The 25,593-nt window shown below is 38.5% G+C and overlaps 1 protein-coding gene across 12 annotated transcripts in view; it reads right to left on the bottom strand.

Moving 5' to 3' along the window:
- Positions 1–1,234: 1,234 nt before the first annotated feature.
- Positions 1,235–25,593, bottom strand: part of HDAC9 (histone deacetylase 9) — a 461,802-nt gene continuing 437,443 nt past the window's right edge. For all 12 annotated transcript variants that reach the window (XM_027877926.1, XM_027877927.1, XM_027877934.1 and 9 more), the window contains 3 exons: positions 22,188–22,272; positions 16,972–17,125; positions 1,235–7,743 (listed from right to left, as the gene is read on the bottom strand). In XM_027877926.1, coding sequence (XP_027733727.1) covers positions 7,704–7,743; positions 16,972–17,125; positions 22,188–22,272 — 279 coding nt within the window. In that variant the 3' untranslated portion in view covers positions 1,235–7,703. The remainder of the gene's footprint in view (positions 7,744–16,971; positions 17,126–22,187; positions 22,273–25,593) is intronic.

Raw genomic sequence — 25,593 nt, 5'->3', positions numbered from 1 at the left:
TTCCTAGAAGTATTGTTAGCCTAAAGGTTTCCAAAAACCCTCTCCACAACTCAAAGGCAAGGTCAATCTGGCAGGTTGATTTTAAAGCAGCAATGGTGTCTAGCTGGAATCTCTCACAAGCTTGGAATGTTAGAAGTAGACCCAGGAGAGAGGGTTTAATGTACAAAAAGCAGGTGAGGCAGCCAGAAAGACATGATGAATGCAATTTATCACAGGGCTCTGCAATTTATCACGATGGAATCACAGGAAACAAGCAAAGCAGAGAAGTAGATAGATAGACTGGATAGATTAAGATCCTCTGGGCATAGCATTTCTTTGAAATATGCCGAGGAAATTACATGTTACATGCTCAGATTTTCAAACAGTATTTTATTATGGAATGGAGCTGCATATTTCTCGAGTTGGGGTCCTTTTCCCCAGAAAAGAAAAAGATGTGTTATTCTGAAGAATGAAAAAAAAAAAAAAAAAGAAAAAGCTAAAATTATAGAATGCTGGTTTGCTTCATTCTGGTTTTAATCCCCTTCTTGAGCAGCTCTGGATATGTGCCAGGAGGTAGGGGTTTCCACGTGCAAACAAAGTGCCTGTGCTTCCCAGCTACCCTCCTTCGCCCTCAGTTTTAAAGTTCAGGTGTATGAGGCTCCACACACAGGAGCAATTTCAGTCTGTGAACTACTTTTGACAATGTGCAAGTGATCAAAATATGCTCACAGTAAACACACTTCTTCCTCACTCTGCTGCTTTTGTGGGGTGCCTTTCTCAAACCAGGTCTGTTCTATCAGGGTAACAGTTTTACAGCAGCAGGGCTGGCGCAACACCGCGGTCCAGAGCGTTGCTGCAGAGTGCTGGGTATTCCCCACCTCCCACAAATTAGGGGCCTTACAGCTTTCAAAACAGTGCATGTACTATTTAAATTGCTTCACTGGGAGGAGAATTATGTGTTCTGCAACGCCTCAGGACAATGAGCCAAAGGAACTATAGAATAGGAGCTTGGTGTTAGAGCCGGAGCTCTGCAATGCTCTGCTTTGTGTGTGTTTTAGCCTGGTATGTAACATTACTTTTACATTAACATTTGTGGTTCCTTTTTTATGCACTCCAGCTTCACCATGCTTCCCCCTTTATATTTTAACAGTCAGAATCCTATGATCCAACCAGGGTGGCATGTTCAAAGCTCTACTTCTTTTTAGCACTGATTAAAAAAAAAAAAAAAAAACAGGGAAAAAAACCCCTCAGAGTATTGACCGAGCTTACTTCAAATAGCTTTTATTAACACTAAGACAAGACTATAGCCAAAGAATTATACAAAACACCAAACAAAAAGGATTTTAACAGCTTGGTTGAAGACTATTTCACGCCAATCCAGAGCTCATATATCTATAAACAACAAAGTTTTGGAGCACAATATTACTTAACATTACTCATTGGATGATTTCAGATACAAAAATGTATCAGGAATAATAACAATGGTTCCTTTTACTCTTATGGAAATATTACTATTGACCTTTGAAAATGTTGCCCTTTGGGTCAGTCCCACTGATACGTTACCCCTTAGAATCTGCTCTTCCTGGAAAGACAAATTAAAGATAAACTTTTGGAGATCTGAGCAAAAGGACTGGTTTTTATTGTAGAAACAGATACCAACATCAATTTCCCAAGGAAAAAAATAGGCATTTCAGCTGTGCATCCCTAGACCAAAATGTCGGTGTTGTAAAACCAACGGCAGTAAGTTTGCTTTGAAAGCTTTAGTTATGACTTCACCAGGTATTGCTTTATGCTTTCCTACTGCATTCTAACTTAGAATATTAAGCCAATCATTAGATTTAAAATTGCAGTAAACTATGCAGCAAGAGACATGTGAACCATTCCCATAAGACATGTTGTATACACCCTTGTGAAGCCAACAGAATAGATCCACTGCTGTCAGTGCTCTTTCAGACAGACTTTTCTAGAAGCAGAACTGCTGCTTCATATCAGAAACAGGTACGTGTGGCCAGGTTTAGATCTATCACCTGGGCTTTGTTTGTAGTTGCGTGTGGCTGAGTGCAAAGCTCAGGTTTCTTCTCTCGCTGCCTCCCAGATATAACCCAAAGTCTGTTAGAGGAGGGATTTCAGCGGTCTTTGAACCAGAACATCTTACGGCTCTGTTACTGCCAATGTGCCTCTGGCCATGCAGGCATACCATTGGAAAGGGTTAATATGGGGAGATCTTAGCACAGAGCCACTCTCACTGCATAGCAGCAGTGCCACTGGTTTCCTGCCTCCACACCGAAGCACGTCTTCCATATAAATTACAGCCCTTATAAATTACAGCCCAACTCACAGTGTGCTAATCGACATCCAAACAGCAGTATCTTTGATGGTGCAGAAGAATTTATATTTTGCTATAATCTATTCTGATATGCTGAACCACAGAGTAAGATGAAGGATTGTGTAGAAGAGATATAATTGATTGTTGCTGGAACATCCTTTTTGGTCTTCACTCTCTGTGGTGCGTTACTTACTGGGGATTAAAACTGAGCTAGCAACAAGATGTCATGGGACAAAATCCTTTTGGATCAAGTGAAAATATTACATTGTTAAAATCAAAATGGGTTCCTTTTGAGGCTTGAGAAGAATGTAAGTTTCACAATATCTTTTTTTAACAGTCAGCAGACAGCCAGCTAAATTTTACTTTTAAAATACTGCTCCAGTTTGGATCTGTCACAAAAATGAAGCATTTAATTGCTGCTAGAAGTGACAAAGATAAGCTACTCTCATTCCCACACCAAGGGCAGGGGCATCTGTCACAAAAGATAGACTTTTTTTTGTGTGGTTTTCTGTGTGCTACAAGAGGAGATTCAATTGTAGGTACAAAAACAAAGCAAGTGACATGACAAAGAAAAATCTTGAATGATAATTTAGAACACAAACTTCTTCAAACCCAGGATGAAAAGCAGGTAGCAGAAACTTGATTTAAGAGAAATTCTTTCCTGGCAGGTTCCACACACTACATCCCCCCTCCCCAGGTACATATTGTGTTTTACTTCCATATGGAGTCTGTAAAAAAAAAAAAAAAAGGTACAATGGCTCACAAAGCTCTATTGTGACCTTTAAAAATAAAACAACCATGCACTGATATGCTTCTGGAAAGGCCACTATTGAGAAAAAAAAATAATTTCCCCTATCAGTCACATTATGAAGTGTCTGCTGGAGGTTGATAGCTTCTCAGGCAAATGCTCAGTATGCATGCAGGCCAGCACACCTGGCTGCTGCTGCTGCTGCTGCTGCTGCTGCTTAGGACAGGAAATAGTACAGCAAACTTCATGCCTGCGTGTGTGTGGGCATGCTTGTGGGACGAGGGGGCATTTCCCAAAGAAGAAATGCTTGCAGAGCACCTCCTTGCTCCTGCAAGCTAATAGGAGTTAGTTGTCTCACAGCCACCAGTGCCTTTGGAAAAGTTCCCTCTAATTCTTTGTCCCAGACACATTGCCCCGAAAGTGTCCTGCTGTCTGTCTACAAAAATTAGTTAGTCTCTACATTCTTGTTCTCTACAGGACCTCTGGTGTTGGCTGTAGCAAAACCTTTCTAATATTTCATCTCCGGTTATGACTCTCAGCTTTTTAGAGAGGCTGCACTGAGATAAGACACCAACTAAAATACCACATACTCTAGAGAGGGATTAATTTTGCTACTTTTATTCAGCTGGCAGCATGTTGTTGACTTTTTTGCAAAGTAAAGAAATAGCCATCTTTGTTTGCATAACATTTTTGTTTTCTTTTATTAAGATAGCTTTATTAAGATAGCTTAATGATCTTACTTTCCTCAGATTCACTTACTTGGAATTAATTGCTTCATTTTCAGTGAAAGTAAAATTAGGAAGGTACATGATTAAAAAAGGGAATAATTCTGTCATCTTTACACTGGCAAAATTCCCATGAACTTTGATTATTCACTAGGAATGTTGCCTGAAAAGGGATCATATAATCAAGCACTTCATTGCTGCAGATTATATTAAAGCCAAATGAGCACATACAGAATTCCTGCACACAGAATCCAAAAACAAAGTGTAAGACACTTGTAGGTTGCAGCAGTTCTGAGATTTGCTGCTCACAATTGTTCTCACTCCAGCCCAGGTAAGAGCATTAAGCTGGATTTAAATCATTCTTTTCTTCATGTCCTGAGTCATATCTATCTCTTTTAGTTTTCAATTTCTACTATGCACTGAAGGACCCAAGAATACAAGAAAAGTATAATAATACAAGGAAAGCCATGTTAATCTTAATATTTAGTCCCTAACACTGGAGTAGAATATGAACTGGAGCAAGCATGTTAGTGGTACTTGCTGCTGAGGCATCTCTCATTCTGGTAGTTGGTGACTTAGGGACACCTTGATGCAGGGTTAGAGTGCAAATGACTGCCTGCTTTCCCTGGGAGCCTGGGGTGTGGGTACTGTGGGACGTCCCTCTGCCTGCTTGCAGCCCTCATGCCACCAGCACCAGACTGAGGGTCACTGGCTCCCAATGCTCTCTGCCACCTCCTCAGCTTCACCTTCTCCATGGAATCACATACGGAAACCAATTATTTTCCCATCTTGTTTATGCATTTTAGCTCATTTTTAGATGTAATCTAAGCTCAAATGTAGATATTTTGGCAGCCAGCATGAATCTGGGAATGAATTTTCAGAGGTGTCAATCCCTCTAGCCTAAGGGAGAGGTCCATGGGAGATATGAGACACTGGTGTCTCCTCAAAAACAGATCCTAAGCCTCTGAATTTGGAAATTTGAAACATGCAATTCATGCATCTTTCTGAAATGCTTGCAATTTGTTGACGAATCCAGTCAAAACTGGGCATTTTAAAGAATGTTTATGTGAATATTTCCCTGGAAGTATGACTAAAATTGCTGGAAGATATTTTAACTCTAGCCCATGGGGAGCTATTGTTGGTAATAAAAAATACTGTGAGAAGAAAACAGCAGCAAGTGAAAATGCCCTCTCAGAAAGCCCAGGTCTGCTTTGAAGGAAGTGTTGATATTCACCATAAGCCTCAATCATTTCCCAGAGGGCTGTGTGGTGCCTTGTAATGACATAATCAAAAAGTAATGGTGTTCTGGACTTTAAGGGGAAAAAAAAAAAAAAAAAAAAACCCTGATCATCTCCTATAGAAATCAAAGAGGATTTTGCTATTGACTTTAGTGAGAACAGAGCTCTGGACACAATCTGTGTGCAGTTTATTTGCACATTTGCTTGTCCAAACGATCCTAACTTTAACCAATAGTATGTCTAGATGTCTGTCTGAGACTACATCTGTATGAATGTATAAGTGTGAGTTTGTAATGTGGTTTAACTCAAATTATTTTGGCATTTTAAAAGCATTTCCAGCTACAAAGAACAGCTTTAATTGATTTGCACCCCAGAATATAGTCTTTGATTGGAAAAGCTTGTAACTCACATTTCAGGTTGCAATTCATATTCAATTTCATGCAAGCTAACGACACAATCAGATTTTCCATTTTAATTAATTTTTAAACGATGTCATTATGCACTGAATTAAAACTTTGCAGACATTCTTTTAAAATGGGAAAAGCTCTACAAACTATCCATCCCATCAGCGATGAGTCCTTGGTCCTTGGTTTCCTTGAAGGGGAATTTCTTTGATGACCACAACAAAACTGCAGAAGATGGCAAGTAAGATTGCCATCACGAGGCTGCTGAAAATGCAGGATGAACTCCTCACTGCCTTGGTCATGTGAACAACCCCTTCAGAACAGCCCAAAGTCAGGCAAGGTGGCTCACACCAGGAGTTAATTTAGCCTGCTGGGACTCTTTGCATTACTAAAATAAGCACGGTTTTGGCTTGTAAATAGGGGGTAGAATTTTATTTCATTTTCTGAGGGTCAGAATTTTATTTCCCTTTCTAAGGGGCATACATCCATTTTAGAGTAAACCTTTCAGAATAAAAGTTTACTTCTCATTATAGGAAATGACATTCTTTTTTTTTTTTTTTTTAGATTTCCCTTTTCAAAGCATGCCTCAGATTTCTAACTTGCACTGGAGAGCTTTGGTCTAAGTAATAAAAGTCTTTAAAACTAAAATGCTAATAGTAAACAAACCCAAATGCATGAAAGATATAGTCTGACTGCATAACAAAAGAGAATTATATAATTCTATTTGAGTGAAATCTTTCATCTTTGATTTACAGGTTTGAGTCTGCCTATAACTGAAACCATATTGTTCCATATCTTTCATATCATGGCCTTCCCCAAAATCTTGTTTTAATTAAGGTTCCTTTCAGATTTCAGAATAAAAAGCATGACAGTCTTCACTTATGGCTTTAATTTTTTTTTTTCTTTTTTGAATTCGGAAAATATATAAAAAATGAACATCACTTTCTTTTAAAAGCTGAACAAGCTATCAAATACTGCAAGCTGAATACTTCACAGTATCTCCTGGGGTTCATTAAGTGAGAAAGTTATAAACAAAATAAAAGTTACTGTAGCAGAGTTTTGTTCATTTGAAGTACTCTTACATACATGCCCTATCTCTTTCTCTGACGGTAAGGCAACACGTGTAACAGTTTAAGCGTTCATTATCAGCTAAAGGCACAACTCTATGTAACGTTCTCAAACATGGACTTAAACAGCTGAAGTCACATTGCAGGGAGATCTTGCTGCACTTTGGGGATCTAAAATAAAGCCTAACCCCTTTGAAGCTTCTTAAGCAACATCAGTTCTCTTGGTGCAGGACTACATAAAAGAATCAGTTCATATTCACATCACAACCTGTAAAAAAACACCCCACACAACCTCCACAGAAACACCTGAGCTTCAAATGAGCTGCACGCAGTTACTGAAGGTCGTTGCTTTGGAGTCAGAACGCAGAAACATTTCAGAACAAACTAAAAACACATTTGAAAAACTATCCATACTTGATCTCTGCTGCACATATGGTGAGCACTACTGTCAACTACAGCGGGTACAGCACTTTTTTTTTAAAGGCAGAAGATCGCTTGTTTTAGAGAATCATGAATGTGTTTTTATGATAGAAAAGATTACATGAAATGGGGAGGGATGACCAGGAAAAGGGAAGAGAAAATAAAGCACCACCAAGCACACTACTTCGGGGGATTTATAGTACAAGAAGAAGTCCTTTCCCGTTATCTAAAATCCCTCATCAGAATTTAAACACTTTTCACTTATTCAGCTAAGAATTCATTAGAGGAGGTTAAAAATTGGCACGTAAAATAAGGGTGTGGATTTTTCTTCATGACACAGAGCAAAGAAAACAAATTCTATTAACAATTTAACACAGTATGAAAAAAAATTACCCAGTAAAAAGTGTCAGAAAGTGATTCATGGAGTTCACAGAGTATGTTGCTGGCTGTTGCAATTCTCATATCTATGATCTATCATGTAGAATTTTGCAATACTCTATTTCACAATTTCTGTTGGTGAGTGGGTCAAAAGCATATAAAAAGCATGCTCTAGGCTCTTTCTCTCAAGCCCGTTTTTCTGCAACTCTAGAATTTTAGCAGTTACATTTAAGGAATCTTTTGGGCTCTTTCAAGTCCATCCAAAGAACAAGTGAAGCTGCTATTCAGAACATTGTGCCCAGTGTTTATGTTCCATCTGATCTGTGCCACCCAAGAAGCAGACAAGACATGTCTGAGGGTGCTTTGGGGGATACACAATGATGTCACCCACAGGAAATATCAGGGAGGACTTGGCACTTCACAAGGCTGGCTCTTCTTCCATGGGCTCACCAGCAGCTCTGTAAAAATAAACAGGCAATCAGAATACAGCACAAGAGTACACAATGACATTGTAGATTTTCATGCATAATCAAAGCTGGTTTTTCAGCTCTCTCAGATGTTTATTTGTGTTATTCAGTTATCCATAAATAGAGTTTCTTTCCTAGGAAGTATAAACAAATGTCAAGTGGAAAAACATTTTAGATCCAAGCAATCACCAAAAATGTTCCTGTTTATATTAAAATATGTCAGAATATTTTATAACTTTTTGTCCAGAAACGTACATGCATTGTGTCAATCGAATCAAATAATTTCATGAAAAAAAATAGCTGTGATACTTTTATTTTATGAACTTTTGCAACTAAAAATACATGCATTTGTTTTTTCAAGTGGGCCCACACCATTAAAGCAAAATAGCTCACTAGTAACCAAGTAGCGAGCAGTGTTTCCTCTGAGATTCTTCTCTAGTCCCCTAATTCTTGATTTTGTTCTTTCAATGCATTGCCTGCCTGCAACTTTGAGACAAAATTCTGAACCTGATCAGCAGATAGCTACCACAGAGAAGGTATCTATTACAATAAAAAATCAGACTATATGTGTATCTTTTACTTGAAAACCTCTGGGAAATATTCAGCTTAGGCAAGATGAGCTCTCTAAGACAACCAATAAGAAAATAATGAGGACACATATGATGACCTGGTGTAAAGTCTTGCAATTCCTTGTATCTGACAAACTACTGCACCTGAGGAATCTGATGGCAATTGAAAAGCTTTTGAGATCACAGCAAGACCTCACTATTGAAGGGCAAAGAATTCGGACAGAAACTATTTTTCACGTCATTCTGTCAGAATACCATATGATACATGAGTTTAAGAACTCCTTTAAAATACTAACTTCAAGTAACTTTAAAATTAGGGGAGAACAAAAAGTAAATGCAAATTAATATATGACGTGTTTACCAGATAATCTTGTAAGCCAGTATAATAACTGACTTCAGTAAAAAATCCCTCAGAAAGCACAAACACATGAGATCCCATGGAAAAGAAAAGTAATTAATGGGGGTTTGCTTGGGCTTTGATAGTTTATTCAGCAAGGAGGCCAGAGAATTTTAAACGAATCTGGAATTTATTAAAGTCTTTCCCAGTGAAAAAAAAATCTGCAGTATGTCTTTAAATGATTTTATACAGCTTATTCCTTTATGATTTGGAATGATCACAGCTAGCATGTTGAAAAATATGTCAGGTGAATGATATATGGAAAAGAAGATATTTTTCAGACTAATTACTTTCCAAAGGGTATTGAACCTAAAAGATTATTGATCTATAAACCTTAAATCTTTTGTTCCTCACCACATGGTGGAGAATGTTTCCTATGTACAGTAACCACTGCAGCTCCCTATTCCTGAGAGGCGAGGTGAAGCCCTCCTGCATTCCCTCTTTTTACCCTCTTGCATTGTGCTGGCTTACAGCACAGACCACACAGTGGCAGCCAGGGTGGATGGAGCCCAGCTTGCTGCTGAGGCCCTCAGGTGTGATAAAGGATCACAAACCATGTGGGGAATTCATATTGATGGTGGGTGTTGCTGTTGTGCTGACCACGCACTCCATTTTCTCCAGACACTTTTGGAAAACTTGAACATCCTCTGGCATAATACAAACGTGCAATAAGCCCTTGTTAAACATCCTAACCTTATGGGTCTGTCAGAAAAGAGCATAATTTGGAAGCAGGTGACAGTTTTTAGGTTCTGCTGTAAGTGAGTGAATGAGAAGCAAGAGTTGTTAATAGATTTCAATTGGAGATTTCCAGAGCTTCACTCCTTTCTGCTCTGCCAAACCTCTATAAGTGGGAGTGGGAGTTTAGTCTATTTATAAGAACTTAGGGAAGCAGTACATGCAACAGTCTATTCACATGTACTTGGCTTCTGGGACTGAAATTTTCTTGACCATAGTTCAACTGAGAGGATCTTATTTAGGGCTTTATTCTTGGGAAATTTTTCACTGACAAGGATGCTTCTGAGTGCCAGGAAGCACTCAGACACCAAGTGTTATATTCCAGTATTTTCCAACAATAGGCCAATATTCTGCATCAAGCAGAGTGAAAGCACCAATAAAAATTTTTATAAGCAAGTGGTAGGTGTAAGGTCCTTTCTGGAAAAGGAGAGGAAGTTATAGTGCCCTTGCAATCCAGCTGTTGTATCTCAGTGTGGGTACTCTCATGGCCTTCTTCAGTCTCCTTTTGAAGACTTATGTATATGCTTTAACTTCATTTTATTTGCGTCAGAGAAGTCACTGATTTTTTCAATGGTTTATCATTAAAACCATGTATTTTTATGAGATAATAGCTCAGGTCAGAGTTTTGTGTGAGAGCCAATACAATTTCAGGGCCTTCAGTATGTAGAGAAAAAACAATGTCATTCCAACAGCACTGAGCACTGAATCAATACATACCCATTCTGCCAAAATCAAAAGTTTTCAAAAGAAAAATTGAGAGGGAAAAGTCTGACAGGCCAAATTTATGTTACTTCAGCTTTGTCACCGTTAGTTACATCAATTCAGTCAGTCTTCCTGTAGCCAATGGGAAGTTGGCATAAAAACATAAAACAGGCAAACCCCCCTATCCTGTATTGTAGGTTCTGACTGGTTCCTTGAGATGCAGCTGTGGTCTGATCTGAACCAATTCCATGTGGTCAGTAGATTCAGAAAGACAACAGTTGAGACTGTAATGATTGTAGAATCACAAGTGTGACTTTTCTCTAAGGCTTCTCTGTGGCTCATTTAAACTGCAAGTTCCGAGGAGCTGAGCCCTCCTGGTTTTGATGTGCTGGGAAGAGTGCTCACCTTTAGCTCTCTATATGTACAATTCTGACCATGGCAGAATGAAGTAGTCTCTTTGCAGTTAATGCTAAAAAAAAATCATTCTGTTTAAACCTTAAAACAAGAGAAACAGATGAGGCAAAAATCCTACCATATGGATAAAATCTGGCAAAACATGTGACATCTTAAATATTGTTCTGTGGCAATTGAGAGTAAATGTTATTTATGAGAACATTATTTAAAATACTTCATATCTACAATTTTAAAAAGTTAATATTTAAGAATATAGATAAACTCAGAACATCATCCAAAATGTAAATGTTTCTCTTACCCTATTTTTTAAATTAGAACTAGAGAGATTCCTCTCAGCTACATCATCACACACATAAAACTAAAAATTCAAGGTATGTTTCCAAGTCACAGAAACTGCTGAACAAAAGATAGATTTTCTGGCACGGTATGGCTGTTTTATGCCATAATCTGTTCCTAATTTAACTCAGCTGTCTCAGGGAAGATCATTGTAATTGAAAAGCGATCCTCTGGTAGCAGAGAGCTGGGAAAAAAGAGGTACTTTTCTGTACCATGGAGATGATTCAGAGAACATATAAAGATATTATATAAGAGATCCTAGTAAAATTGGACTTTGCATGGATCAAAGAGAAAGGAACCAAAAGTAAAAACTATCCTAGCTTAAGAGCAGAATAAAACTACACGTATACTCACAAAAGAGGAAGTAATGTCCAAAGAAGGCAAATTAAATAAAATATAAACTCTGGCAAGTTAAATGTAAACCCTCAATGAAGCAGAACAAAGGAGACTCTGAAGAGCAACATGTTAAAGGCATAAAAGCTAATAATAAAAAGATCTTTCAAAATACATCAGAAGAAATGATCAAAGCATAAAAGGAGCATCAAGGAAGGTAGACCACAAAAGCAAAATGAACTATTTATATCTGGGTTCACTAGAGAAGTGTCAGGGAGATTTTATTATTTGCAGATGAACTATCTTAAATTGAATCAGCACTAGAACAAACTGATATATCAAACATTGCCAAATTTCTAAGAGCAGATGATATTTGTCCACTAAGTTCCAGGGGAATGCGATTAGGATGCTGTTAAAGAAATAGTCTTTGAGCAGATTCTAAAGCTGAATTCAGCATCTATGCAAGAGGAGGGGAAGGCAACAAATGCAGTTCCCCTTTTGGAAATCACAGGAGATAAAGTAAGCCTGCACTGGGAAACTGAAAGTAGTGATAGGCATTTAGGTAACAGTAATTTGAGTTAGGTCTTAACACTTACAATGATAGCAAGCCTTACAAATTTATTAGAAGTTTCTGAAGGAAATTAGGGAAGAGGAATCAAGTGGAATCCCTGAGAAAAGGAAGTCTTCCAACCATTTCATCCAAGTGCTCTGAGGAATCCAGGTCATGAGAGAAAGTCCTCTCACAGATTAAAAATCCATGAAAAGTAGGAAACAGAAAACAATTTTGGTGAATATTCACCATGGAGGGATTCTCCAGAGCATCTCAAAAAATTAGGCTGACTATCAGCAGATTTAGGTGATAACGTTTGCTGATCATGACAAATTGCCAATACTAGTCAGTTCTAAGGTCCATAACACCATTTCTGAGTGGAAAAGCTAAACAAACACAGAATACTCAAAATGGGGGAGGACAGTGATGGCTACAACTGAGAGCTCGGAATTAATGGTAGTGGAGCAGAGAGCAACAGAAACAAAAATTCCTCAATATTAAGCTACATTGTAAATCCTCACTGTGCCCAGCTTCAATGTGCTGGACTCCTCCATGCAACTCTTACTCCCTCTCTTAGAGACTAAGAAATTTTGTACAGAGAGGGGCAAAAATCATCAGAGATAAGAAAACATTTTCCTACCGGAGGAATACAGAGTCTTGAGAAGTTGAAGCCTTTAAAACCAGAAATGGAGCAAAGATTATGAGTCAGTAAAGAGCTGGTTTTCTTTCTCACAATATAAGAACTAGGGGTTCCCATGTGATTTTATTGGTTAATAATTTTAGAGCAAAGAAAAAGAAGTACAATGCATGATGAGGCTGTGGAATTCACTACCAAGTACCAAAGGCGTAAACTGGTTAAAAAAAGTTTTGAAAAGTTTATGCCCATGTATGTATCCTGGAGGCTTTTACAAATGATGGGTCAGAGACAGCTGTTGAAATCTATCATCTTATCAGGGCAAGAAGGATGGCTCTCAACCTCTTCTACTCCTGGTTATCTTCCTTATGCAATCACCACTGGAGGATGAGAGAAAGGTGGGCAAGATATGGCTGCAGGCTACCTGGGGAAGCAGATCCTGTGGGGTATGGCCAGGTAGCTGCTGGTTACTCAGCACAGCTGAGGTAGATATCCAAATAATGGAATGCCAAGTGAAGCTTTATGAGTTGATATACAAATACAGTGAGTGTCCCTAAATGGTGGCTAGCTGTACCCCATGATTCAACCAATTGCTCTGGTATATAATACAATTCAATGTGACTGAAACTGCAACTGGTAGCTCTGTAACACTAAGAGTAAAAGTCACACTTTGTTTTCATTTCCATTTGAGTAAAACGTATGCTCAGCTGAATCAGAGCTATAAAGTCAAATTCTGATAAATGTCATTCTCAAGATTTACTGTTTCCTGTAAAAATAGTAAGTGCAAGAGATCTCCCTCCACACCCTTTTCTTTTTCCATTTTAAGAAGAAACATCCAGAAGCTCCAATGTATCAGAGACAGCAGGGTACTGAGTATTTTCACAGCACGATTTCTGAAACGGATGTCTGGCCAAAGCAAAATTCTAATCAGCTAAATCTGTATCTCACACAGGGAATAAACAGTTATCAACACACAAAAGTTTTCATAGTTAGAAATGTTTTATGGAGCATGCCTGTTCCTTTAATTGCATCTGTATTTAAATCTGTGTTAGCATCATGCATGTTTTCTTTCCTATCCACAAACCCTTTTTTCTATATCTGTTCTCTTCTGAAGTCTATAATCAAGATTCAATTGGACCTTAAAATGCAGAGTTGTGCTTTGGTAAAATAAAACACCAAAAGTATAGCAGCTTTTCACGTTTTTCTTCATTTACCCTGCCAGAGAAAATTAAGTAAAAAAGTAATCAGCACTGTCACTTGAAGAAAAGAAAGAAAGAAAGAAGAAAGAAATAGAAATACTTAATATGGGCCTTAGCCAGGAGCATTTTATCCTTTATTCATCAGTGGTAAATGAGTCAGATATGAGTTGGCCAGGAAAAGAGCTCCTTTACCCAAAATCTGAGTTTAAAGTGAGTCATCTCACTCCAAACACCAATATATCCTCCAACATAACTGGCAAGAGTTTCTCACAAAGAGACTCTTGCTGCTGCTCTCTTCATCTGGAGGCCTGATCGTCCAGAGCTGAACTCTACAGGATCTCCACCATCAAATCAGTGAAACAGGATTAGAGTTGCAGGCCAGAAATATCAGCCTGGCTGACCGTGGTGGGAATTAAGAGGAAGTAAATGGACTCCTGGTGTAATGAAGAAGCCCTTCAGCCCAACTTGTCAGCCACAGTGCTTTCTGCTCTCATCCCACCCTACCTCTCACAAACCACTTTCCAAAAGGAACACTCAATGCAAAAGTTTGCAACAGGTCTTCAAAAAGTGACCCCATTCACAACAGTAGGGGGAAAGGTGCATATACCATGGTCTTTCCAAGAGGGCTTGAGACTCCAGATGACTTCTCACATCCCTGCAACCCTGTGTTTGCCATAGGAAGTGGCTGGAGAAGAATTGTGTACATGGTCTTTTATTACGATAAAAATTAAAAAATGTGAAAAAGCAAAGTTGAACTCATCTCTACCTTACTGCAGTTTGTGTGGGAATGTGTCTATGAAATAAATAGCATGCTTATATGAAATGAATGAAATTATACAAAACTAAAAAGTGTGCAATGTCACAGGATCAGTCCCTGGACACCCCATGATGGACTTTTATTCATTTTCAAAGTGCATCCAGGCCCTCTGCATCCTCCCTACAGTTCAGACAACCCTCAGAATCAGACCTTTAGGGGGGGCATTTTTGATCCCATATTCTTCCTTACCTTCATCAGAAAGAAAACAAAGACAATGATGCCCAGAAGCCTCAGAAACCTAACTATCAATTTTGGTCCAGTGGGACAGCACTTTTGTTGTCCTGTCAGTCTCTACTGGCAATCTGGCTTCATGTGACCTCCTTGTGGGTAACAAATGTGCAAGCAGACTTCAGAACACGTGCGTGCACAGGCTTTTTTTTTTTTTTTTTGTGCTGCTGACAAATGTCTGGAGCACCACAGAAGGCATTTCAAACGAAGCCATTTTTCCACAAAACAATTCATCACGATGGAATGGTCCCTATAAGAGTCCAGAACTGATGAAGTGTAATGAATCTGGCAGCCACATGAATTCTACTTGTGTACATTTTAGCACAACTATTTTTTTTTTCATTTTTCTCCGCTCTTCCCTGAAATTCTGTTCTCAGAATGGGTGGAAACTGTCACAGGTTATCAGTTGGTAGGTAAAAAGTATGATAATTAAGTGTAGCATTAGCTAAAGGGTTATTTTGTTCAAATCACATAGGATCAGCAGTTGCTTTCAATAGCTGTAGTTTTAAGTGAGTGAAGGCACATAACAAATACAATTCTTGGTTATTCCCAAAATATGTAAAAATATACAAAATTAACCACACCCTTTTCCAGACAATTTAAAGCTTTGCTTTATTTGACTACATTAGTTCCAACACTTTAGGTAAAATTTTTTATATTTCAGTTATGTAACACATATGTACCTTTCTGTCCCTAGCTGGCAGAAGTGTTACTGTTAACAGTTAGAAATTTATATGGAAAATTTATATTTATATTTATATATAAATATAAATATATTTTTATATATTTTTATATATTTATATATTTATATTTATAAATTTATATTTATAACTGTTAGAAATTTATATAGAAATCCTTACATTATTCTTTAGCTGAGCACTGATTAGCACAGTCACGAATCTAAAATACATCTTGTGTTCATCATGGATTCCCCTCTAAGCTTTTGTGAATTTGTTTGCAATAACACTAGCATAAGAATAGCCACAGAATATTAAAACTACAATTACAATTGGAAAGGTAATTATGAAAATACTGTGAACTTTACTAGCTAGTTCTTCTCCCTGTGTCTCCCTTTGAGCTGTGTCTCTTAACTCATTGACAGCTGAGAGTTCCCACTGTTGTGAGAGATGTTCACTCCCAAACACATCCATAGCTTTGAGCGCTGCACTGGTCCCCTGGGTGCCTATCAGTTCAGTTCTGATTAAAAGATCCAACGTGGGAGGCAAGAACCCAAGCAAATAAGAAGAATTTATTTAAATAAGAAGCTGTCACAATGTAGGAGCCATGGACCCTTCTGGCTCCACTCCCATCACTACTCTGCCTACACACAGCTCCCTCCTTTCTCTCCTGTTGCTACAGCTCTGCTCCATAGCCTTCAGGGAGCTGATGAGTCTCCTTATAAGGTTTTTCTCATCTTTCCTCCTCCCTCCTGTTTTTTCTGTGTGATGGAAACTGAATGGTTCCACTACATTTTGGGTCTTTCTCTACTGGTGAAGAACAGGAATGTTTGTCCTTAAAATGGAAAAATAGGAAATTCCAAGGAGTTCTGCAGTGACTTTTCTGATTGTAGATGACACAGAATTCAGTGGCTATCCATTTTTCTTTTCATCTGTAATTGGCAAAAAGCACAACAGCACTAACTGTACCATTTTCTCAATTTGGAAATTGAAAGCAATCTTCATTAATGTAAAAAGCAGATGACAAGCTGGAAAAAACAGCGCTCTCATTCTTTGCCGGTCTACCTTCATCTTGGTACACAGAAAATGTTGGCCCTAATCCTTGTCAAGATTGGTTTAAGTTTTATGCTGGCACTGTTCCACTGCTTCCAGGGAAGTAACTTTTAATGCCTGTCTAATATCATTTAATAATGATTTAAGTCCATCCCTATTAAATTTATCTGACTGTGCGTTAAATGCCTTCCTAGGAAATTAAAACTAAAACAGATTTGAAAAGCTTCCAATGAGAAAAGAGTATGGTTGATTGCATTTGATTATGTCTATTTACCTCATACAGATATTGCACTTTTTATGCATTAGTGAGCATCAGACATGGGAAGAAAACAAGGTCCTTTTACTAACCATGAGCTTTAGTGAAGAAATAGACGCCCCAAAACAAAACTAACTAAAACTCCTAGCACAGAATATCTCTGCTTCCAGAGGCCAAGTGAGAGTACTCAAATCCAGGAATGAAAAACTCCAGCACCTCAATTAGCAGATAATTTTTCAGCAAGTCTAGTCTATCTATTTCTTCATCTCACTTGGCTGGAGCAAAAGGTTCATTCTCTCTAATGATTTCATACACTTACCTGCTGCCTTCCTGAGGGATACACTGCTCAACATCCACTGAAAGAGAGGCCATAGCAGACACTGTTTCTGTCTCCTCCCTCTCTTGTTGCTGAGACTCAGCCAGAGCACAATCCACTGGCACAGAGTATGGCTCCACTGACTTCCAGTACTTGCCTAAGGAAAACACACATAATAACTTATGGGAATTTTAGCTAGCATGGTGGCACAAGCACAGTAATCAGTTAGTTCAACGTTGAGTGATTATAATTTAAAATCACTGTGGTGTAAGCAGTACAGCTGAAATTTCAGACTGCAGTGAAGATGTATATTTCTGAACCTAAGAATGCCAAGTTGGAAAGTGCTTTCATTCCAAGGGCTGTGTCACACCCTTCCCCAGAAGGTAATAAACTGGAGGAGTAACACACGGACTAATGAACACAGATTTTTAGGCAGGCTATTGCCTTTATCTACACAAGGTGAAGAGAGTTCAGAGCAGGGCTAATAACTAGAAGCTCTGATATGGCAGAAAGTCGATGCATATACAGTGAAATGTAGAAAAATGTACATTATTGTACAAAGTGCTCACACAGCACTGTCTTGAAAAGGAAAAGAGTCAGAAATGCCAGCTCGGACTGAAGTGGTGTTGCCAGAACAATCAGGTTTGTTAGTCCTGGATGTTCTTTCTCCTCCAACCTCAGGGCGTATACTAGAACAATAATTTATTTAAAACTTTCATATATGAACTGGCTGTTGCTGGAAAGCTGCCAGGTATCACAAGGAATAGAGACTTCTGGTTTGCTGCGTAAAATCTGCCGTGTAAAAACACAGCGTTGGATTAAAACATGAGTATTTTCAGCTTTCTGGCTGCAGCAGAAGGTCCTCAAGTGACACAAATATTAATGGCAGGTGACTCATCCTCAATATATAAAATGGTCTGCTACTGCAGCGCTATTAAGAAATAGGTTGATTATTGATAGCCATGTGAACAAGTAAGAATTTACATATATATTTCTTACAGTCCAGCAAAACACTGAGCGCTCACTAATTGCCAGGTGGATGACACCTGGGAATTAGGAGCTTTGGGAAGTCTGGACCAGAGCTTACTCAGTGTTTAGCAAGAAGCTTTCAGCAGCTGCTGCAGAGGTTGGATCAGGGTACTTATCTGGGAATTAGACAGAGGGTTTCAACAGCTGTGAAAGAGTGGGGATCAAGTAGGAGACTTTTCCGAGGACTAAAAGGAGGATTTTGGCAGCTGGGCAGCGGGCTGAGCTGAGGTGCTTATCCAGAGGGTAGCTGGAGGCTTTGACAGCTGGGAGGCCGGGCCAGCAGTGGTGCTGCCTGTGCTGCACACAGGCTGCTGAAAACCACCTCTTTGGTAACACAGCTCTCAGCACAGTTTCAGGCTTTTGGAAAGATGAACTTTTCCCTCCAGTGAGAAAGCAGCTGTCAATAAAGCCTGAAAATGTCTTTATTCAAAAACATCATTGCAAGATGAAAGCCCAAGTCAATCTTCAAGAATAACCAGTGAGCATGGCCAGAGTGTTTCTTTGAACTCTAATAGTGTGCACGTTTGAGTAGTTAGCAGAATCTTTAAATAACGGGGACCTTCTGGGGATAAAATGTAAAGTGTATTAAGTATCCTACAAAGTTGAGATTAAGTGTTAGGAGGTTGGCTTTCCTCCAAAAACATGAAAGACAGAGCTAAAAAGTTATGTGCATAACAGTAGGCTCAATGATTGGAGCCTGGCAAATTTTATAAATACAAGACAAAAATATTCTCTATTATTACTGTGCTCAGAGACCATATTCTCTATTCATTAAAAAATACACTAAAAACAAACAAAAAAGTTATATGAGCATTCCACAATGTTCTCACAGATCATATGTGCTAAAGTCAGTCTTTGCAATCCCAATTCAAACCCTATAATTTATGAGCTAAATGTTCGCAGAGTGGGTGGGGTTTTTGTTGCAGAAACAGATGTGCAAGAAAATCAAATCTGTTGGCATGGGAATAATACCCCCTCTTGCCTATAAAAGAAATGAACCCATGTTCACTGCTGGAGTTTTCAAGGGCTCTTATTCATAAAATAAAATATTAGTACCCAGTTACCACTGTGTTGCTCTCCTGCAGCAACAATAAAACAGCATCAGTGAGGATTGCTACATCACATTCGTTCATTCACACACAGGCTCACACACCAGCTGCCCCCTGCATCCTGATTTTCTCGTAACATTAAAAGTCAGGGCCAATTCAAGCACATTAGTGGGCTCTCTGTGCCCGTTTAACTGCCCTTCACTCCCACGTGATTGGTGATTTTCCTTGTTTTCATTAAGAATCATGAGAGGAGCTTCAGCGATAAAGAAAGACAGTAAAGTCAGGCCAGGAGGCAGGTGGCAGAACCTATACTGCTGTGGAGGGTCCTGGAGAAGGGAAGTACGTGGCAGGGTGTTTGTGGTTTTGTGGGAGGAACTTTTAAAGCAATCTCAGTTAGAAATAGCATCCAAGCAGCAGCAGGTACCTCATGCAAAGAGGGTTTTGTGATGCTTGTGAAAAAGAAACACTAGATTTTTCTTTAAAATCAGAAAACTATACTTTACAAACACCTGCAGTAAGCAGAACAGCTTTGCAAGCTACTTCTTATCTGGGACGACATTTATGTGTTGTACACAAAACCTACAGGCCTTGAATGCATATTCAGCCAAAAGATTTGAGGCAAGGTGTTGTGGAATGGAGAGGCAACCACAGCATGCAACTGCAAAGGAGCTTTGTTACAAGTTCTAGGTATGCTGTGGATTGACAATTAAATGAGCTCAAAAAGCATCTGCCTCAAATTGCTCACATCTCTGAAATTGCCATTTCTACTGTCCTCTACTGGAATGTGAAATTCCATCAGTCCTGTTACATTCATTGGGAAGAACTTAGTGGAACTCAGGGGAAAGAATGAAGCGCGCTGCTGGTTTCATTCATAGAAAACTTGAGCAATCATGGCTTGCAAGAAAAAAACAATGAAATCAAATCAGTCTCTAGGTATGTTTTAGCTATCAGCATGAAAATGCGCTTAAGTCTCCCTCAAAGGTTTGTGGGAGCACTGATTATTGCCAGGAAATAATAAAAGGGAATGTTTCTGTCACTGTTACAGGCATTTGTAATTGCCTTTCACAGATAGATTTGGACATGCCACACCATGGCTTGCTTGAAAAAAAAGGGTGTTTGGGGATGGTATTCAAGCTGGTGAACAGGATTGTTTGGAAATAGCATTTTACATGGGTGTGGGAACTGCTACTTCCAAATGTCTTGGATTTCCAAAGGATCTCTGGATCACTGTCACATACAAAACATTTATACAAATTTTATTCTAGTGAGAAAAAGGTTGTTTCTTATTTTCTAAGCATTGTAGCTTCAATTTTTTGCAAAAAGAACAGACTTATTTGGTCTAAAATATCGCTAACATTCATTATGGAAGTTGGATCACAGAAAGCCAAACCCAATATACGTACAAACAATGATCCAAACAAATCAGGTTTTGACAGTATCTGTTGAGATGCTACTCCACAGCCTAATGCTCTCCAGCCTGCATAACTCCCCATAATATATATATTCCATATACACTTGCTTTTCTTAGTTAGATCTAAATATGAATCATCCATAAAGCTGCACTGAACTTCCTCAATGCTCCTTTCTGTCATCCAAGCATATTCCTTTCTAATACTTGGTCTCTCTCCAGACAAAATGAGGTATACATAGCTTTTTAGGTAATATCTGCAAGAAAAGGCAGAATACTGAGCTCCAAACCCCAAGCAGCCCGACTTAGGTTTCCAAAGAACATCCCACTGGAGTGCAGGACTGTAGTGGTTCAGCTCAAACCTAAGTGTGGCAAAATTAAGTCACTCTGCAGAGCTCTGGACTGTGTTTTCAGACTTACACTATATGGTCGCTCCTAAATCCATTCCTCCTCTCTCAATTGCCAAAATTTGTGTGTATTTCTAGTAAAGACACCATGCCTCTCTAGAGCCATTTTTTTATTTGTCTCTCAATTCACCCTTTTTTGGTTTCAGATTCCTTTTCTGTTAAATGCATGCCTTATTTCAAACAGCATCTTCTTTCCTCATGTCTGTGGCCTGCGTGCAGCATTATAATTTGAAAATCTGTTCTATATTGCACAGTACATGAGTCTCCTTAACTTGCTGACTCCTTCCAGATCATTAACAGATTACTAACAGGGAATTCCAACTCATGAGATACCCTAGGACACACCACTCAGTAAAAAGGATTTACTGGAATATATCATATAATGCTTATTTACTTAGAGCATTTGCATATCTAGGTGTCTACTGGATATGCAGGATTAATGATATGCCTACAAGGTATTTTATTTGTCACTTTACAATTCAGATTGAGAATTACTGCATGATCAGTGAATAACGCATGGTGTCCCTTTTAAAAACTGCATTTATTTTACGTAGATGAATCCCAGTTATTTGTGATTCATCTAACATGAAGAAAAACATTTGCTATCCATTTGTTATTGTTAAGGAGCCAGCAAACATTAGAAGTCAGGAAGCTCCCACTGCCTCGGTAAAATGGCAGAGAATAGAGGATGAGAGAATTTAAGGGAAGTGTGTTCAGCTGGGTTGAAGCAACTGATGGCACAGTGAAAGTTCTTCAGTGAGCAAATGTCCTGAAGCATCTGGGTAGTATAGGACTAGGGTCAGGGCACAAAGGTGAAGCAACACTGTACCCTTTGCACTAGAAACAGAATAATGCATTTTTTAGTATTGTTGCATGGATCAGTGCCCATTTTGAGCTTTTTAAGCTTTATCTCAAGCTCCTATGCATCTCAAAGTGAGTACCTTGTAAAGAGCTGCACAAACAGAATCTGAAGAAACTATCTGTTAGAGCTCTAGTTTACCTGCCTGTTCTTGTCCCTCACTGACAAGCACCTATTTCATTCAAGCTGCTCTGGAATGAAAAGATTTGGGAATATTCAGGAATCAGAAACCTCTAAATAATTTTAACATGTTAGTTTTTCAAGGCTAAATACATAGCAGAAACAAAGAGATGTCAAAGAAACAAAAATAAAAGCATAGATACAGATATATTAGACCCAGCATGTCAGTTTATACTTAAAACATTCGCCCACTTTTTTTCTCTGAAACAATAATGCCTATGACATTAATTAATAATAAAAAATTAATCCAAACCCACTAACCCACCAACTCAAACTGAGAAACATACTTTGAATTTCAGTGGTCTTTTTTAAAGAAGCTATTGCATTCATATTGGGGATTTGGTGCACAATATCTTCCGGGAGAGGCTCCAGCTGAAAGAATAGAATAGAATAATATAAATATTCAATAAGCCACAGAGACATAAAACAAACTGAAACAATCTAATCCTCAGGAAAAACTCAGCCCAAGAATTGGTTAACATTTTGCTGATATCAGTTCTAAATGTATAGCCATGATTTTGTTTTCTCTTTTCCAGCCATGTAATTGAATTCCAAGGGGCTTTTCTATTGGCTGCAAGACTAATCTATGGAGTCTCTGAAGCAGGTGCATGTCTGTGTATTATTCATTAAAAAAATGTTAGTTATTTGTGTAATTTTTGTAGGTTCCTCACAAACCAAATTCCATTGCGTCTGTATATGCAGCTGGGCACTCCAAATAAAACCTTGCTGAAGCCGCACTGGAACCAAAGTGTGCACTCTATTATCTTTATTTTTCTGGTGTTATTACATCTAACCATCTTACACATTTTAAGGTTTATAGGGGAAAACCATAAAACACAGCTGCTTTTACTAACTTTACAATAATTTCAAATAAAGTAGTAGGTAAAAAATGGTTATGCAGATCAACAGTGAGAGTTCTCTGAGTACATTTTTTGTAGAATCAGATGCATTTTAATTAGCCAGTTTTAATTCTATATTCTTTCAGTAGGGCTACATTAGTACAAAGAAGTGTTCAGTTACTTCACAGTTATTTTTGTCCTGAAATGGATAGATATACCAAGCAAACTGTATTTTGAAATTCACTTAAATGAGATTTTTTTTATCCACTTTCCACACATTTTCTCCTAGAAAAAGGGTAAAAAATTGTTTGGGCTAAATGTTTCTTCTTTCACTCTAATAATGATATTCTTCCTGAACCATGCTTAGAGTCCAGCCACTTTTTTTTGCTTCCCCCTGTAGGCTGCCATTGCTGGGTGTGTAGCTGTGCTTCCTGAGGAGCAGCAACTATGTCAAGGTGGAACAAAAAAAGCGTTATCAATACCAATCTCTCCTCTCTAAAGCTAAGGAAGTTCAACCACCATTGACAGGAGACATCTGTACTGCAGACAAAACTCCTTTCTTAAGCATGCCTGGGTCTATTTTAAACTAGGTCAAGTGAAGCCCACCCAAGGAGCTTCCTCTGTGAAGTTAATAGTTCAGTAGCCATCATATATTGTCCTTCAGGTTGCTACTGCTGCATTGCTACTCACCAACAAGATAAAATCAACTTTGATCCAAGCAAACAAAGTGGGAAGTAACTGCAATGTGGATACTCCCTTGGTGGTGCTATTTTAAGCAAGCTCAGCTACAAATCCCAGAACTTCTGGGATCCTGCTGTTACAATCAGCAGGGAATGCCTGTCAGTTAAAGACATTGCAAATATCACCAGTCTTTTGGAGTCTTGGTAACTAAAATGAACAGGGCTGTTCATGTCATTGTTGCCTTAGAAGCCCATATGGCATTGCAGATGGAAGATTTTCTTATGGCTAGAAACAATAGCACTATGTTTTGTTTTCAAATAGCATAAATTACTCCATTCTGCACAGTGAACAAGTGTGCAGAGAAGTGCTGGTTGGACCTGTCTGGGTCCCAGCTCTACTTGGTTACCAAAGAGGCCAATGTGCAAAGGAAGATTGTTGCTATCCAATATGCATCATGGGTTAGAACAAAGACAGCAATTACAATACAAATAATATTTACAGATACATTTGCAATTCTTGAACCGCATTTACTTTATGATCTTCATAGGTTACTCTATCTGGTAACTCTTGCAGGTGCCTGTGGGGAAACTCTGTATCTACAAAAATGCCCACCAACAGATCAAGCTCTATAGATTTCAAAACAATGATCTATACCTTATGTAGATAAATAGCATTTGGCTTTATCACTAGTCATTTTCTGTTCAATCTATCATTTGTCCAGGAAGAGTACCAAACGGAAGGTCTGTTTGGTTGTGCTGGGTGCAGGAACACATAAAGGGAAGTAAACAATAGTTTAAGGTTCTGTTTAGACAATTTCCTAACTCCTAGGGCTTTGATGACCAATTAAACTTCCCTGAAACAGAACAAAATACCTCCAAGCTATAGCAGAAGGAATAATAGTAAAAGTTATGGAATTGCCAGACTGCAATATGTGAGAGCTCTGTCTTGAGAGCTGTGTCTTGCTTTGCCCTTTGAATACCTCTAGATTCTTTATGCAGACCTCTTGTACTAGGTATTAAGCTGGGAACAACTGATGAAAAGACAGTATTAAAAGCCTATTAAAAGGTGGATATTTTGTTGACTTCTTTAGAGCTGGATTTTTGCAGGAGCCAAAAAGAAAAAAAAGGAATTTGATTTTTTCCTAATATATAAAACTCACCTCTTTATTTATAAGTATAGAAACAATTTTTTTTTTAACAAGTAGGCTGCACTTGAATATCTAGACAATCAGGTGAATATTTAGAAATGGCAGGTGGGTTTTTAGAAATCAGCATAAGCTGAAGAATCCTTAAAGAAAGAGTAAAACATTCCGCACTGTTCCCAGTCATTAATCCATCTGTTAGCTCTACTAACAGATTTGTAGGTGATGTGAGTATAATGGTTATGTTTGATCATTTCCTGAACTCTTTTTTCCACAAAACTTTCATTTTGTATATCAAGTTTGGCTGAAGCAGATTCCTGAGCTATTATGTCTCCTCACTCTTAAGGATAGCCTGATAAACCTTAAACCCTCTTTCATATCAGGGCAGCTTTATCAGGCTCCACAAGAAAGTTCATTACATCATATACCCTGCTCAATCCAAAATGCAGTACTGTTACAAAAACACTGCAGAAATAAAGGTAGTGGGTTATGGCAGCTATTTCTATACACTTTGAAATGAGACTGTCTGCATTCAAAGGAATGATTTCTGTTGGCAGTTATCCACTGGTTGGATACAACTGTACAGATATAGAGGTGTCCCTGGAAAATATCAGCAGTTCGACCCAGCGCTGAACAAAAGAAATCACTCTACACCTGGCATATATGGCAGCATCACCTTCCCTCCTACTCTTATTGGCATTCAGACCATGAAGTGTATTAAATCTGGAGGCTAACAGAAAGGAAGCGGAAAAGAACACTGGAAATACACCATCAGGAAAGAAATCCTTCAGAGAAGAATAGCTCAAGTCTGCAGAAATAACCAAACCACTGGACAGGCAGTTTAGACTAGTCACAAAGGGTCACATTTCCAAAGCTTTTACATGGCTGAATGGGCTTTTGTGCCCAAAGTAGCAGATGAAAGTAGAAACTGTGCCCACTAATCATTTTCAAAGGAGGAAAAACAATGTAAATGGGCAAAAATCACTCGGGCTGCCTAAATCTACCAGAGGCATATCAACAAATGTTTGAAGA

This window comes from Empidonax traillii, unplaced genomic scaffold (assembly GCF_003031625.1).
Source record: "Empidonax traillii isolate 1590-97213 ecotype Southwest subspecies unplaced genomic scaffold, ASM303162v1 scaffold35:size4298261, whole genome shotgun sequence".
NCBI lineage: Eukaryota > Metazoa > Chordata > Aves > Passeriformes > Tyrannidae > Empidonax > Empidonax traillii.
This window is presented reverse-complemented; position numbering and strand designations above follow the sequence as displayed.